We start from the raw sequence: 13,121 nt of genomic DNA on the forward strand, positions 1-13,121 counted from the left end.
GTCAAACAAGGACTTCAGACATCGTGCTTTGAGGTCAGTTACCTGTGTGCCTGGAACTTTGATCACACTGCTAATGGCCAGATGACATAACTTGTGTGGATGTACACACAAAGATAAATAGGCAGCTTTTCATTGGATTTACAGGCAGAACAAGAAAATCTCAGTGGAGTGAAAATGTGTGTTTCTAATATGCTCAAGGAACTTCAACAAAGGAAGTTGATTAATTAATTTGTTGAAACTGCAAGCAAGGGGTTTTGTTTGTTTGTTTGTTGTTATTTAAACATAAATGGATCCTGTTTCCAGTAAGCAGCATGAAGGAGGAGACTTTCCGGAGCACTGCCACACCAAATGGAAGACAGCGTCTTCTCTGCCTGATGAAATGTAAGTTCAACTGCTAATCAGCCTGCCTAAAGCACTGCTAGATTAATAGGCAGATTTCCTGAGAATACAGCTTCTGCAGAACAGAAGCTGTTTCTTGAATTTTTTTTTTAAGAAAACTGAGATATTCTGATGTTTTTCAAACATTAGTCTTTGAGATGTCCATTTCAGGACTGATCCTGTTAGGGAAATGAGTTAAGACTCTGTGAATGACTCTCAAATTCTGCTACTAATTTTTTCACTTGAGGGGCATGAGCATTTAAATTTCTGGTTTGGGTCAAACTGATCCAAATATAGATTTCATTTTGGAAGTGACGTCTGTCTGCAAGTCCTTTCTCAGCTCTCTTGCTACTTTTTATTTTAGCATTGTTGCTTTTCTTTCTTTAAATGGAAGGTGAGAAGAACAGTTATTTGCAGTTTGTAAACAGTTTGAAGATCTGTGTGCACAGAGCACTACATAGATGCAAATTATTTAAATTCAGAGCTATGTTTTGTTTTATTCCTTTTTCCATATGTCAATCTGTGCTGTGACTGAAGTCAGTCTGTTTAGAATCAAATCTAAACTTGGTTGGTGATTCGGGGTGGTGACTTTTTGGATTCTTGTTCTAATCACAGAGTTTCTAGTTCACTGTAATTACGGTTCCAGTCTGATTTCTCTCTCCAGGAAATATTTTTTTTTTTCCGTAATGTAATGTTTTCATTAATTGTTTGTCTTTGCTATTCCTATGAAAATATTCATGATGAGTCCATCACAGGAGCTCTTTGCATTTGCTTCAAAATGTGGTAATGAATTCGCTCTAAAAATGACTTTGTCTATGTATGTCTGTATGTGTTCTGGGAGGATCTAAGGTCTGAAAACTGTAAATTATAAGCAGGTCATAAATCAGACAACTTTTTTTTGGTTTAGGATTTTAGGTCACACGTATTGATTTCAGCTTATATCAGATTGCAGTTGTGCCTGTGAATGAAGACTAATGTCATATTTACGGGCATTATGTTATTTGTAGTCCATGATCACTGATGCTTCCTAACCACTGCAGCAGTATTTTTCCTATCTGATGGGCTATGTGTACCTTCCTTTCTGTTTTGAAAACAACTTTCCTTGTTCTTCTTGTTCTCTGTATTTTTATTTTCCTAATTTTTCAGTTGGGGGTATTGTTTGTTTGGTTGTTTTTTGGTTGGTTGGTTGGTTTTGGTTTTTAGCTTGGTTTCCCCTTTACTTCTGAGGGGAAATGGAAGGAAGATAATGTCTCCTCTGGCATATTAATTAAATTTTATAAATTAAGAAAAAACAAATCAATTGGTGCTTAGTCCTTTTAGAGCAGTCAGGAAAAAAGTATGAGGGATCGATGTCTTTGCTGTATCAGTTCTGTTTTCAGTGGATGTACAAAGGTTTTGTAAACTGAAAAAAAGTATCTTTGTCTCCTGTTTTACAGGAGATACACAATGCTTTTGTTTTCTCATTATATGTGTGAAATCACTGGCACCAAAAGAAACTGTAGATTCTTTATCTGACTTCTGTGTCAAAATTAAGGATAAATACAATAAATTTGGTTAGCTGTGTTCATGAGATCAAGGAATCTGATTCACCACTTTGGATTGAAAAGAACAATAAATGTGTATAATCAGAACTTTATATGTGAGTGTCAAAGTAATGTCCCAGGGTGTTACGCCATATGTTACAAGATACCAAACCTTCTGTGCTGTATGGTACTTGACATATATATTTCTTACACACTTCCATGTGAATAATTGATTAAAATAACTTGTTTTGATTACCCATATGGTATCTTTGAGTCTTAAATTCTCATTAGACCAAGTGTGTGTTTGTATGAGATATGTTTTATTATGAGAAAACAACTATTTCGGTGACACTAAGATTCCTATAGTGAAATACAAGTTGCGTCCTATGCAGGAGGGACCCTGAAAGTTGCTTTCTATATCGTAGGGGTGTTTTTTTCCACAGTGTGTCTAATGAAAAGACAGCAGTTCACAGATTATAGTTCTGGTATTCTTTTTTAGTGTTTACATACTTTGTATTACCTTTGTGAAAACCTGAAAGCTCTAAACTGGCCTTTTGAACAAAACAAAATGCGCAGCACAGAACATACTTTCTTTGAAAGGTCACAGGTTCCAGAAATATTCAGAAGATTTAGCTATGGCAAACCCACCCAATGCTTGTATAAGGTTGTTTCCCTTCTTTTTTACTTAGTAGTTGGAGCATTTAGGGACAAATTTGTTATCTGTAGCATAGCTCCTTCCTACACAAGACTCTCATGCTTTGCAAACATGGGTTAAAAAGGTATTTTTAAAAAGATTAGCATTTGTGTATTGTTGTCTGTGATTTCAACTTAATCTCACAAGGACATACTAAATGTTTTTTCAGCCTAAACAAATCTTTGGTTTATCTGTCTGAAAGCACATATTGTTTTAGCTCCAGATGGGTTTTGGTGTTTGGACTTAACCCTGTGCTTAAATGCTCATTCAGACATATGCTTCCCTGCTACTGGAGAAATACTAATGATGTGGTGTGTTTCCATTTTACACTAATTCCCATCTCTGGACTAGTTTAAAGGAAGGAAAATTAAACCTCTGTGTCCTTTCTAGGCTCTGATGGACACTGTGTGTTCCCTCCTGAGTTAGAGGAGTAAGCCAGTTTTGTCTGCATTGGAGGTATGTGTGTGCAGCTAGAAGTTTAAAGAGATAGATTTTTTATCTCTTCCATACCCAGGCATAGGAAGTCAGGTTCCCTGTTGTTACCTGATTCATTATTATTATGGGAATTTCATGTCAGCATTTAAGCTCTGGGAGTACAGACCAATGCAAGTAAAAAATCTCTGTGCAGCTATTGATAGGAGACCCAGTTTCTCCTCCACTTTAGATGTGGTAGTGCTGAATAGGGAAGAGAGACTCTTCTGTGCTTGTCAGCCATTCTTTCTTTCAAAGTGCTTGTTTTGAAACTGTCACCTTCTGACTGCATTGTGAAGGACCACATAAAAATGCTGACTTGGAAAGAAAGTGAAGACATTCAGCTGAGCAAAACCAGTATGTATACATCCGTGAGGATAACTGTCTGTGTGGGAGCAGTCAGGAGCAAAGACCATTGTTTTCTCGACAAAGTGCTCTGCCACTTGTTGCAATAGTTTTTTCTATGATGATGGACAGTATTTCTCAATAAGTGGGTTGTGAACTTGCATGTTTTCCAATTACGTTTTGTATATTTAAGTTTGATAGTTAAAGATAAGCAGCAGTTCACTGAGCCAAATACTTGGGTTACAAGATAGACTTGATGAAGGCAAAGGAGAGTGTATTTGAAATTAGGTTTTTAGCTTTTTTACGTACTTAATAGTTTGAATCTATTACCTGTTTATTTTCTTTTTTTAAAAGTTCTCTGCAGAATAGAAACTGACATGGAAAAAAAATATTATTCTCCTCCAACACCTACTTTATCTTCACTGTCTGGTCCTCGTAAGAAATAATCAAGGATCCTAAATGCTACTAATTTGGGGAGTTTTATTTGAAATGTCGGAACTGAGGCACTTAAATTTTTCATTTCCTATAAAAGAAGAGCACCAACAGCTCTGACAGAGATCAGTTAAAACTGGGGCAAGTGTAACTTAAGTTACAATTTTCTAGTTGGACACAGAAACAGGGGTATTGTCAGGGAAGGCTTTAGAGAGAAAAGGTTATCACTCCTTTGTGACTGCTGCATGCTTTTTTTCAGTTGGGATGAAACAGAGCAACCACAATCCCTAATCTCATCTGGGAACAGCCAGAGGATAACTGTAGGAACCACTTGGACTGCTGCAAAGTCTGGCCACAGGGATGGGCAAAATGGTAAGACCAGACTACACCTATGTACTCTTCTGACTATTACTCCCTAGTCTTGGCTGTTGTTGTTAGATGTCTAAGTCAAGTCTATTACACAGGCAGATAGTGATTGGACAAGAGGGAACAATTTTACACTAAGAGATGAGAGATTTAGATTAGATGTTGTTAGGAAGAAATTCTCTACTCAGAGGAAGAAACTCTCTGCTCACTGCAAAAGGTTGCCCAGAAAAGTTGTGGATGACCCCTTCTTGGGAGTGTTCAAGGCCAGATTGGATGGGGCCCTGAGCAACCTGATCTGGTGGGTGGCAACCTTGTATGTGGCAGGGGGGTTGGAACTAATAGTATTTAAGGTTCCTTCCACCCCAAACCATTCTGTGTCCTAGTCCAGACAGCATTCCAGGTAGCATTCATGCTGCCTTGCCTGGCCACTGAGCTTGGCACTTGGGCCAGATCTATCTATGCCCTATTTGTCATCAACAAAGAGAGAATATTCTTCCTAAGGGCTGTTCAGACTGCCAAAGCAGTCAGAGTGCCTTTTTCTGTGTTTCAATCCCTTGATGAAAGTGAGGGGGACATGAGCTTCAATTCTGTACAGGGCTTTTCTTTATAACATCAACAGGTTTTTCTGAAGTGCCATAGAAGGCATAATTGAAAGAAGCCTGCATTAGTAGGTGGGTGAAAAGGGAAGAGCTGATGGTCTCAATATAATCTTTCTTGGTCTTAATCTGACAAAGATTTAGGCATATGACTAAATTTTTGCCATTCATTTCCTCTGTCATCAGCAATCAGTTTCCCCTCTCAGATGCATTAGTATTTGGGGGAAGCAAAATTCTCATGTTAGCTAGGTGTTGTAAGAGTAAGACTTCCTTAGCTTTCCTGAGTCACACCAATAATTCTAGACGTTTTTGGGTCCGTTTTTAAATACTCTGACATAGCACTATCCAGATTAGAATTTTACACAGTTTTAGAACTCTTTCGTCCCATTTGATTTACATGTATATCACCTCTCATTATATAGTTAGGTTTGACTGTTGGTCTTCCAGCCCTGAGAAAAAAACATGTCTACCAAAGGTTCTGCATACACCAAAACAGTATGGGAGTTTTTCCAGTTCTGAAGAGAAACTGAGAAGAAATACCAGACTCCTAGACTTGGCACTTTCTATTTGATATGTGCAATATGTGAATATACCTAAAACAAATCAACAGTATCTGGTTTTTTGTGAGGAATGTTCTTAATAGTTTATTTATTCTGCTTTGCTGCATTTGCTTTATTTCAAAGAGGAAAAATTGAGTAAGAACTAGTATGACTGGCTTGCAGTATAGAAACAGGATAAAACATGGAAATAATCTGAATAGAAATATAAACATGCATGGCAGAGTGCCAGCAACCCCTTGAATATAAATCCTCGGGCAGCTATACCAGAAGTCTGTTTCATTACACTCTTTGCATTGCAGAAAACAGTCTGTGTAGTTTGAGAAGATATGTACATGTGTCTCATTGCCAGTTCTCTCCAAAATATGACCAAAGCTTTATAGCTGGTTGGCTTTGAGTTAGAATAACATCACTGGTGCTCTGTAAGATTTTTTTTGTTGTTGTTTTTGGATAACAGATTTACATGTGGACTGCACCTGTTTGATACTTATTTTAGCTTAGCCTTAGACCATGGATATAGGAGCTGTGGAATGAGGGAGAAAGAGCTAACCCTCAGAGGTTCCTAAAAAGTTTCAAGCCAGGTTGCCTGATGATAATATACCTGAAAGGGTGGGGTATTTTGGTTGGTTTTGGGTTTTTTTCTTCAGTTCCATTGATTTTGAAACTGTAATGCCTGGAGCAGAGCACTTTTGATCCATGGTAAAGTATCCTAACTGCAAGGGAGTCAGTAGTTTGCTGAAACTGACTCAGAGAGTTAGCGAATTACAGCCTTGCCCTCTGTGTTAATAAACAAATAAAAAGAGGTGATAAAAAGCTGAGTGTCTGAAGCACAGGCAGGTATGGAATAATCCATGAAGTGTTTGCTTTGAAAATGTGTAATATGCAGTGAGTCAGCATAGCAGACTTGTTCAGTCATTTAACTCCATTTGTGTCCTGGATTGTTCAGCATATGCTGTGCTTGTCATCCCTTTCCCACCAGATTGCTGGTTTACAGTGAAATGTATAGAAAATATTTTAAAACAAACTAGTAATTTTCACCTGCTCCAGTTCAAGAAGTAAGATGGAAGTACTGAGTAAACATTAATTTTGAAAGAACTGGAATCATCCTCGGTTTTGTTTGTCAATATTGCACCTAGATTCTGTTTAGATTGTTGTCTTACAAGTTAGACTGAAAACTGAACTGGCAAACAGGGTTTGTTTAGAAAGTTTAGGTAAAAGGAAGAAGAAAAATTTACTTTAGTTGCTCCAAGGTGTTAGAAACTTAACTTGTAATGCATGCCATGACTTCATTGACAGATTTTACATGTTCCAGTCCACTTCTGTCTGTGGCATAATTGTGCAAAATTAACAGCAAAATGTTAGGGAAATATTTAATTATGAATAAAAGATTGGAAGGAATTTCCAAAAGGTGCCTTCAAGTCTGGATCAGCTCTACCTAAACTGTTCCTCACAGATACTTAGCTTCTCCTAAAAACTTGCTGGCAATGAACCGTTGAGTCTTCCAGTTCAGTCCAATGCTTGTCTAACTTCATGCTATGAAATGTCTGCCTCCTGTGTAAAGTAAATTTCCTTTTCTGCAGTTGCCACTTAGGAATTTTCTTACTTCTCAGCAACTGTGAAGTGTTTCCTTTGCTGCAACCTGTTCCAGAAGTGAATACCCCTTCAAATCTGTCATTTCGTAAACTAAAATTTGATGCTTTCATTTAATCCTGTTAGTTATTCCAAAAGGTTTTTAGAAGCATAAAATTGGACACAGTACTTGAGTATGGTATTCTGGTGTGTCAGTGGAAGGACTGCTCTCCTACCATAAGGAAATTTTCATGTGCAATTAAAGGTGCTCTTGCTTTTGTTGGAGTAAGGTAAAAAGTTGCCACCTTTCAGCTAAGATAGAGTAACTGCTTGTGTGTGTCTGCTCCCAGCAAATGCAGAGAAAATAAGGCTTGATCTCCAGTTCCATATCAGGCTGGCTGTACGTGCAATCAGCTTCTGTGTCAGGGAGGAGAAGGGACAACTGTTACCAGCTGGGGACAGTAGCAGCAAGGATTTCTCATGTCCTAAGAGGCTGGACTTGACAAGTTCATAACCTATACCCAGACAGATACCTACATCTGCCATCAAATGGTATGAAGGTCTGTGCCAGTCCAGGCAGCAGCCTTCTGCTTGTAGTTCAAACATAATCAACTAAGTTAGGGACTTCTCAAAGAATTTCATGGTTTTGGAAGCACTAAAGCTTCATGAAGCAGTAAATGTGTGTAGGCTGTCTTCTGTCTTACCCTCTTCAGGGCAATGGCATCTGGGCTGGCAATTACAAGTGCTTATGCATTAGGATTTGAAGAAAACTCTTTAAGTTTCTAAATCATCTTCAGAATATTACTTGCAGGCACTTGGGAAGCGAATTTTACTTTGTTCTCAAACAGTCTTCATTTTCCCAACTTGGTGTGCATGTTTTTCTGTTGCTTGCTCCCAATAACCTAATGTTCCGGTCCCAGCCAAGAAGTGAATGTCACATTATCTTCCATGAAGGCATTTCTTAATTCAGTATCCCTTTCTGGAGGCAGTTATAATAGCTCCTCATTGTTTGCAGGTGTTCTACAGTGGAGGGCACATGTCCACTACTAATTCTAGATGTAAGAAGGAGCCATTATGAGACCTTTTTCTTTAAGGACAACCATCCATGTAGTGACTGGCAGTTTGTATAAAGAAATGACCTTCATCTGCAGAGCAAAATTCAATTAGTGTTCCTTTTCAAGTATACATGATACTGCAGTATAGTTCACCCAATTTGATTTTATCTCCACTTGATATTTGATATATTTCATTCAGAAAATGTGTTTTTACACTCGGATGTCTCAGCGGTCAGAGAATAAATCACAGTCACAAGATTATCAGTGCTGTGCAGGGAAAGCCAAGATACTAAAAAAGCATGAGGTCGAACACATTCAAGGTCACACTAGTCCGTCTGAGCTGTTGAGTGACACGTGACAATGTAGACAAAAACTTGACCGTCCCTGCTGATGCACGAATAACTTTGTGTGAGGCACAAGGCGTACCTGGGAGCACACGCGCCGAGGCCTCCGAGACACAGATACCTGAGTCACATGAGCGTGCGTCAGGGCACGCCGAAGCCAGAATAGCGCGGCCGGTCCCAGGGGCAGGCTGCCCGGTGCGCACCGGCGAGCAGGGTCGCGGGAGCCAGGCCCCGCGGCAGTTGCACCGGGGCGGCTTGCGGGAGGCTGCGCCCCGCCGGTGCGCCCCGAACCCCCGGCCCGGCGCGCTCCCGGGGCGGCTGGCGGAGGCCCGCAGGTGCGGGGCGCGGCGCCGGGAGCGCGCACGTTGGCCGGGCGGGGGGGTCGCCGCGTCCCCGGCGAGGGCGGCGGCCGCCCCTCTGCAGCGCGCTGCGGGCAGGACGCCTGCGCCGTGCGGGGGGGGCGGGCGCCGCATCCCAGCGCTCCGAGCTGCGGGCACGGGCGCCGGCATGAGCGGAGGCTCCGCCGCGCCCAGCCGGAGCTGAGCCGGGAGACAAAGGGGACAGGCTGCCGCCATGGGCGAGCATATGCGCGCCCAGCCCGCCGCCCCGGCTGCGCCTCCGCCCCCCGCCGCCGCCTCCTGCTCGCTGCTCGGCGGGCTGCTGCAGAACGGCTTCCACCCCTCGGGCCCGACGCTCAGCAACGGCGGCTGCGGGGAGGCGCCGCACCCGCTGCTGCTGCGCCCGGAGCTGCCGCCGCTCAGCCACGGCTCCCCGGCCAAGAAATGTAGGCTGCGCCGGAGGGTGGACTCGGGCCGGCGGCACAGGCCACGTAAGTGATGACCGCGGCGGCTCTGCGGAGCGGCGCCGGCCCGGCCCCCTCCGCTCCGCTCCGCGCGGCGCCGCCGCAGCCCGGCCCGGCATCGGGCGGCCGGGGGTCCCGCGCCGCCTCCCTGCCTGCGGAGCGCCGCCCGGCCGGGGCTGACGGCCGCCCGGCTCCGCGCCGCGGGCGTTCCGCCCCCCAGCGCCGGCTGCCGGGCGGGCGGAGCGAGGGCCCCGTGCCGGCCAATGCGGCGGCGCCGCCCGGGCACGGCCCCGCTCCCGCGTGGGCAGGGCCCGCCCTGCGCCAATGGGGCGGCGGCGGGCGGGGAGCGGCGGCCCGGCACAAACGCGGGCGGGCGGCAGGCGGCCGCTGTTCGCCCAGCAGCGCGTCGGGCGGTGCCCAGGCTCCTGCCCGCCTCGCCTCCTCCCGCCGCACACATGAAGCTCATAGTGTCCAAGCTCCACTGTGAGTAACTCGAGGGCCACCGGGGCGCTCTGGAGCGTGGGAAGGCTCTGCGGGCTTAGTGTGTGCTCCTTTCCCAAACGTTGTTAGAATGAAGAAAAAAGTAGATCTGGGAACCCGGAGCAAGTTATTCTGATGGGCGGGGAAAATATATATTGCAAACGTGTTAAGTTTGTAATTTGCTTCTCGGTTGGGAGGTTGTAGTGAGCTGTCTGTCTGTTTCAGGTTTGATTTTAAGGCTGTGAGATTAAACGTCCTATATGTCAATTCTGTATTTGCTTAATTCTGTATGGTTTATTGATTAGTAGGTTTATTGATATGGCTTATTGATTGCTTGCTTGTAGGTATGGAGGCATGGAATAATTCTATGGGAAACTCTGCAAGTAAAACAATCTAGGGGAAAAAGTACTCTGTTTCTTTTTACTCTCACTTTGCTAGCCCTTCAAATAAAGCCCACAAATGTTTGCTTCTTTGTTACAAGTTCAGCATGTTCCGAAAGGGTAATCAGGGATCGTCAGGATCACAGCTGCCTGCTGCCAAAACTGAAAGATGTTTCTACTCAGTAGGAAGTAGTATACATTCAGCTACTCTGGCTTTTGGTGTCTTTTTTTCTTTGTTTTGAAGTGAATATTTTAAAAAAACTTTTCTGGTTAAACAGAAACAAAATATTCAGAAACAGCCTTGAAGATCTGTAGCTTTCACAGGACTGTATATTAGCCAGTGCCGTTTTCTGGCTTTTTCAGTGCTTCTCTTTTTTTTTCTTTTTTTTTTTTTAATAAGCTATTCATGCCACTTTCTCTTAGAATGTTCTCTGAGTGATTAATCAGATAGTGCTTACAGTACCTGTTGATAGTTAATTTAGTCCTTTGTCAGTCTAACCTATCAGTGACCATTCAGGGACCAGATAGGTCATTCTGTCACAACCTGATTTTGTAGTCTTCGTCCTGCTTCACATTCTCTTAATGAACAAAACCTACAGAACTTGGACTAGCTTACATTTTGATTTGGTGTAACTAAGAAAAGTCAGCACTTGCATAGCAAACTCTCCATAATAATAAAATCTATTTTGTAGCAAAGAATAAAGGTTTCAGGGATTCACGTAATCACTTAAGAAAGAATGAGGACTTTGGAATTTCCATCCCATCTTGAGGGAAAAAAGAGCCCATCAGAGTAAAAAGTATAGGTGACTGACTATATTGCCCAAGATGTATGACAGATGAATTGTCAGGTGTGGGGTTGTAGTGAAATGAGGCTTTAATGAAAACAGCAGCTGAGGGAAGTGCTTTGTAGAATTATTTTGTGGGCAATTTATTTGCTGATTAAAATCCATGAATGCTTGCTGATACACTTTTTAATATATCTAGTTTATTTTGTACAAGAATAATTTGAAATTAAGTATTAGTCATGGAAGAGATAATGATGGCACATTGTTACCAGCTTAAAAACTTCATTACATCATTATTCAAATTGTCTTGGAACTGCATATCTTTCCACTGCATCCTCCTCTGGTGGATACTACACACTACCATTTTACTGGTTTGTTTGGTGCTTTTAATCCTAGCCTTTGCAGATGTTTGTTCTGTTCTTAAAGACAGATTGCAAAATGAAGTGCAGTTGCCACATGGCATGTGAGACCAGTATGATTGCTGGGTTTGCTTTGTGTGCTGGTGAAGATAATGAGATAATTAGCATTTCCCAATATTTCAACCAATGAAACTGATCTTTCTGCAGCAATTATTCCTTTAAACTATTATTTATATATATTCTTAATTGTTTTTACTTTCTGACAGAGCGGTGTAGAATTCTATATTCACAAGTCTTTTTCCCATCTCAGAAGGGAAGATTCCCTGTGAAATCAGTGTGCTTTGCTGATAAGCTTGCAGTGAGAGAGGACTTGCCCAGTGCAGCTTCTGCTGGGAATCCTGTCAATGCTTTCTTTTTTCCTTAGTTCAGCTAGATGGGTTGTCAGGGATATTAGGCTTGTGTCAGTTTTCTTTTTTTTAGAAATCAGTTTGTGGTACTATAACAACATTGGTGTGGATGGTCACACCTGTTTAACAAATAGCTCTCTGCTTTTGGGTTTGAAGTTTTTGTGAGGTTGGTTGTAACTTTTGGGGTTTCTTTGTTTGCTTTTTTGGTGAGGAGGAAGACATTCAATAAACCCTTGCTGCCGAAGATGAATTTGACGGCTTCATCTGATAGGTTTGCATGATTTAGCTCTAGCTTTTTAAGGTTTGAAGAAACTTTCATTACTAAGCAGATCTAATTAATTTTTTGAGTTACATATTCTATTTTTACTCCAAAAATATGCTTCTGTTTTATTTCTTTTATAACTGCGTAAAACTGGAAGAAGTAACTGAAATATAGGTGTAAGCTGTTATCCCTTGTTTTTTCTAATAAAAACCAGCTTTCAGAAGCTGTAAGAATACTGTGCCTTGTTATGTGTGTTCATTTTGATTTTTTTCCCCTGTTGCTGTTTTTGGCTTTCACACTTCTTCTGGGCCCAATTAAACCAGGAAGTTCTTAGATCATCAAAGTGCCAAGAAATGCAAGTGAAATGTAAATGAAGTAATAGGATTTCAACGTATGTGTGCTCAGAAAGAAAAGCAGCTGAAACTAAGATATTTCATCTTAGATATATATGACTAAGCTATCAGCATTGATACCACCATTCAAATTACTGATAAAAAAATTACTGTGTCTGTCTTCAAGGAAATACAGGTCTTGTAAGAGAGATGTATAAGCTAAAATAGTTTTGGCAAAAGAAGAAACTGCTGGAAATTGGTCAGTAATAAATCCAAGGCTCAGGTAGAGAGAATAATGTTCTAACCAGTAGGATTTGGGCACAGTCTCTTTCTAAAAGCTGAGGAGTAAAAGGATTCAGCTAACCTTACGTGATGCTTGTTTAAATGTATGAAAAGGATTACCCTTGGTTATCTTCTTTAGTGGAGGTAAGTTTTACTGGATGACCCAGGAGTTCCCTTCCATTCTTACTTCTGAGCTCTTGTCCACAAGGAGAATGTTGTGATTTGATATTTACTTTCCACATGCACTCCTTATATTGTATGTAAAGCATAACATTTTTAAAAATCCAAGGTGTTGAAATCTGAATATAATAATGCTTTGTTAGGAGTAGCCTTATACTTCAGAGTTAATGCAGAAACTAGGGTAAAGTGTACCATGGAATTTCTCATGGGTGAACCTTTGCCCCAGATACACAGCTGTTGGTGTGCATCAGATTACCTACTTATGCAATGCTGTAGATACCTTCTGTTTGCATTGTCACGTGTTCCTGCAGCTAAATTTTGGTCTAGTACAGATTTTTATCTCAAGATAACAAACCAGTAAGTAGTTGGCACAGTTTATTAACATATAGAGAATTACTTTTCTTAAGAAGTTAAGTAGAGTCTTTGATTCATGTTAGACTTTTAAGAACACACGATTATCTTGATGCTTTCTGTATCGGTTCTGTGGGACCTAGAACTAGACTTTGCAGTGTTATTTTTAAT

The 13,121-nt window shown here is 41.6% G+C and overlaps 1 protein-coding gene across 13 annotated transcripts in view; it reads left to right on the forward strand.

Moving 5' to 3' along the window:
• PANK1 (pantothenate kinase 1) overlaps positions 1 to 13,121 on the forward strand; it is a 41,779-nt gene that overhangs the window by 7,139 nt on the left and 21,519 nt on the right. For 6 of the 13 annotated variants that reach the window (XM_085065274.1, XM_085065275.1, XM_085065273.1 and 3 more), the window contains 2 exons: positions 304 to 381; positions 4,103 to 4,215. In XM_085065274.1, coding sequence (XP_084921400.1) covers positions 304 to 381; positions 4,103 to 4,215 — 191 coding nt within the window. Of the gene's footprint in view, positions 1 to 116; positions 382 to 4,102; positions 4,216 to 8,725; positions 9,160 to 9,461; positions 9,616 to 13,121 lie in introns of those variants that run through there. The other 7 variants (XM_085065279.1, XM_085065281.1, XM_085065278.1 and 4 more) reach the window with 5 other exon arrangements.

Source organism: Lichenostomus cassidix, chromosome 6, assembly GCF_008360975.1.
Source record: "Lichenostomus cassidix isolate B80296 chromosome 6, HeHo_3.0, whole genome shotgun sequence".
Lineage (NCBI taxonomy): Eukaryota > Metazoa > Chordata > Aves > Passeriformes > Meliphagidae > Lichenostomus > Lichenostomus cassidix.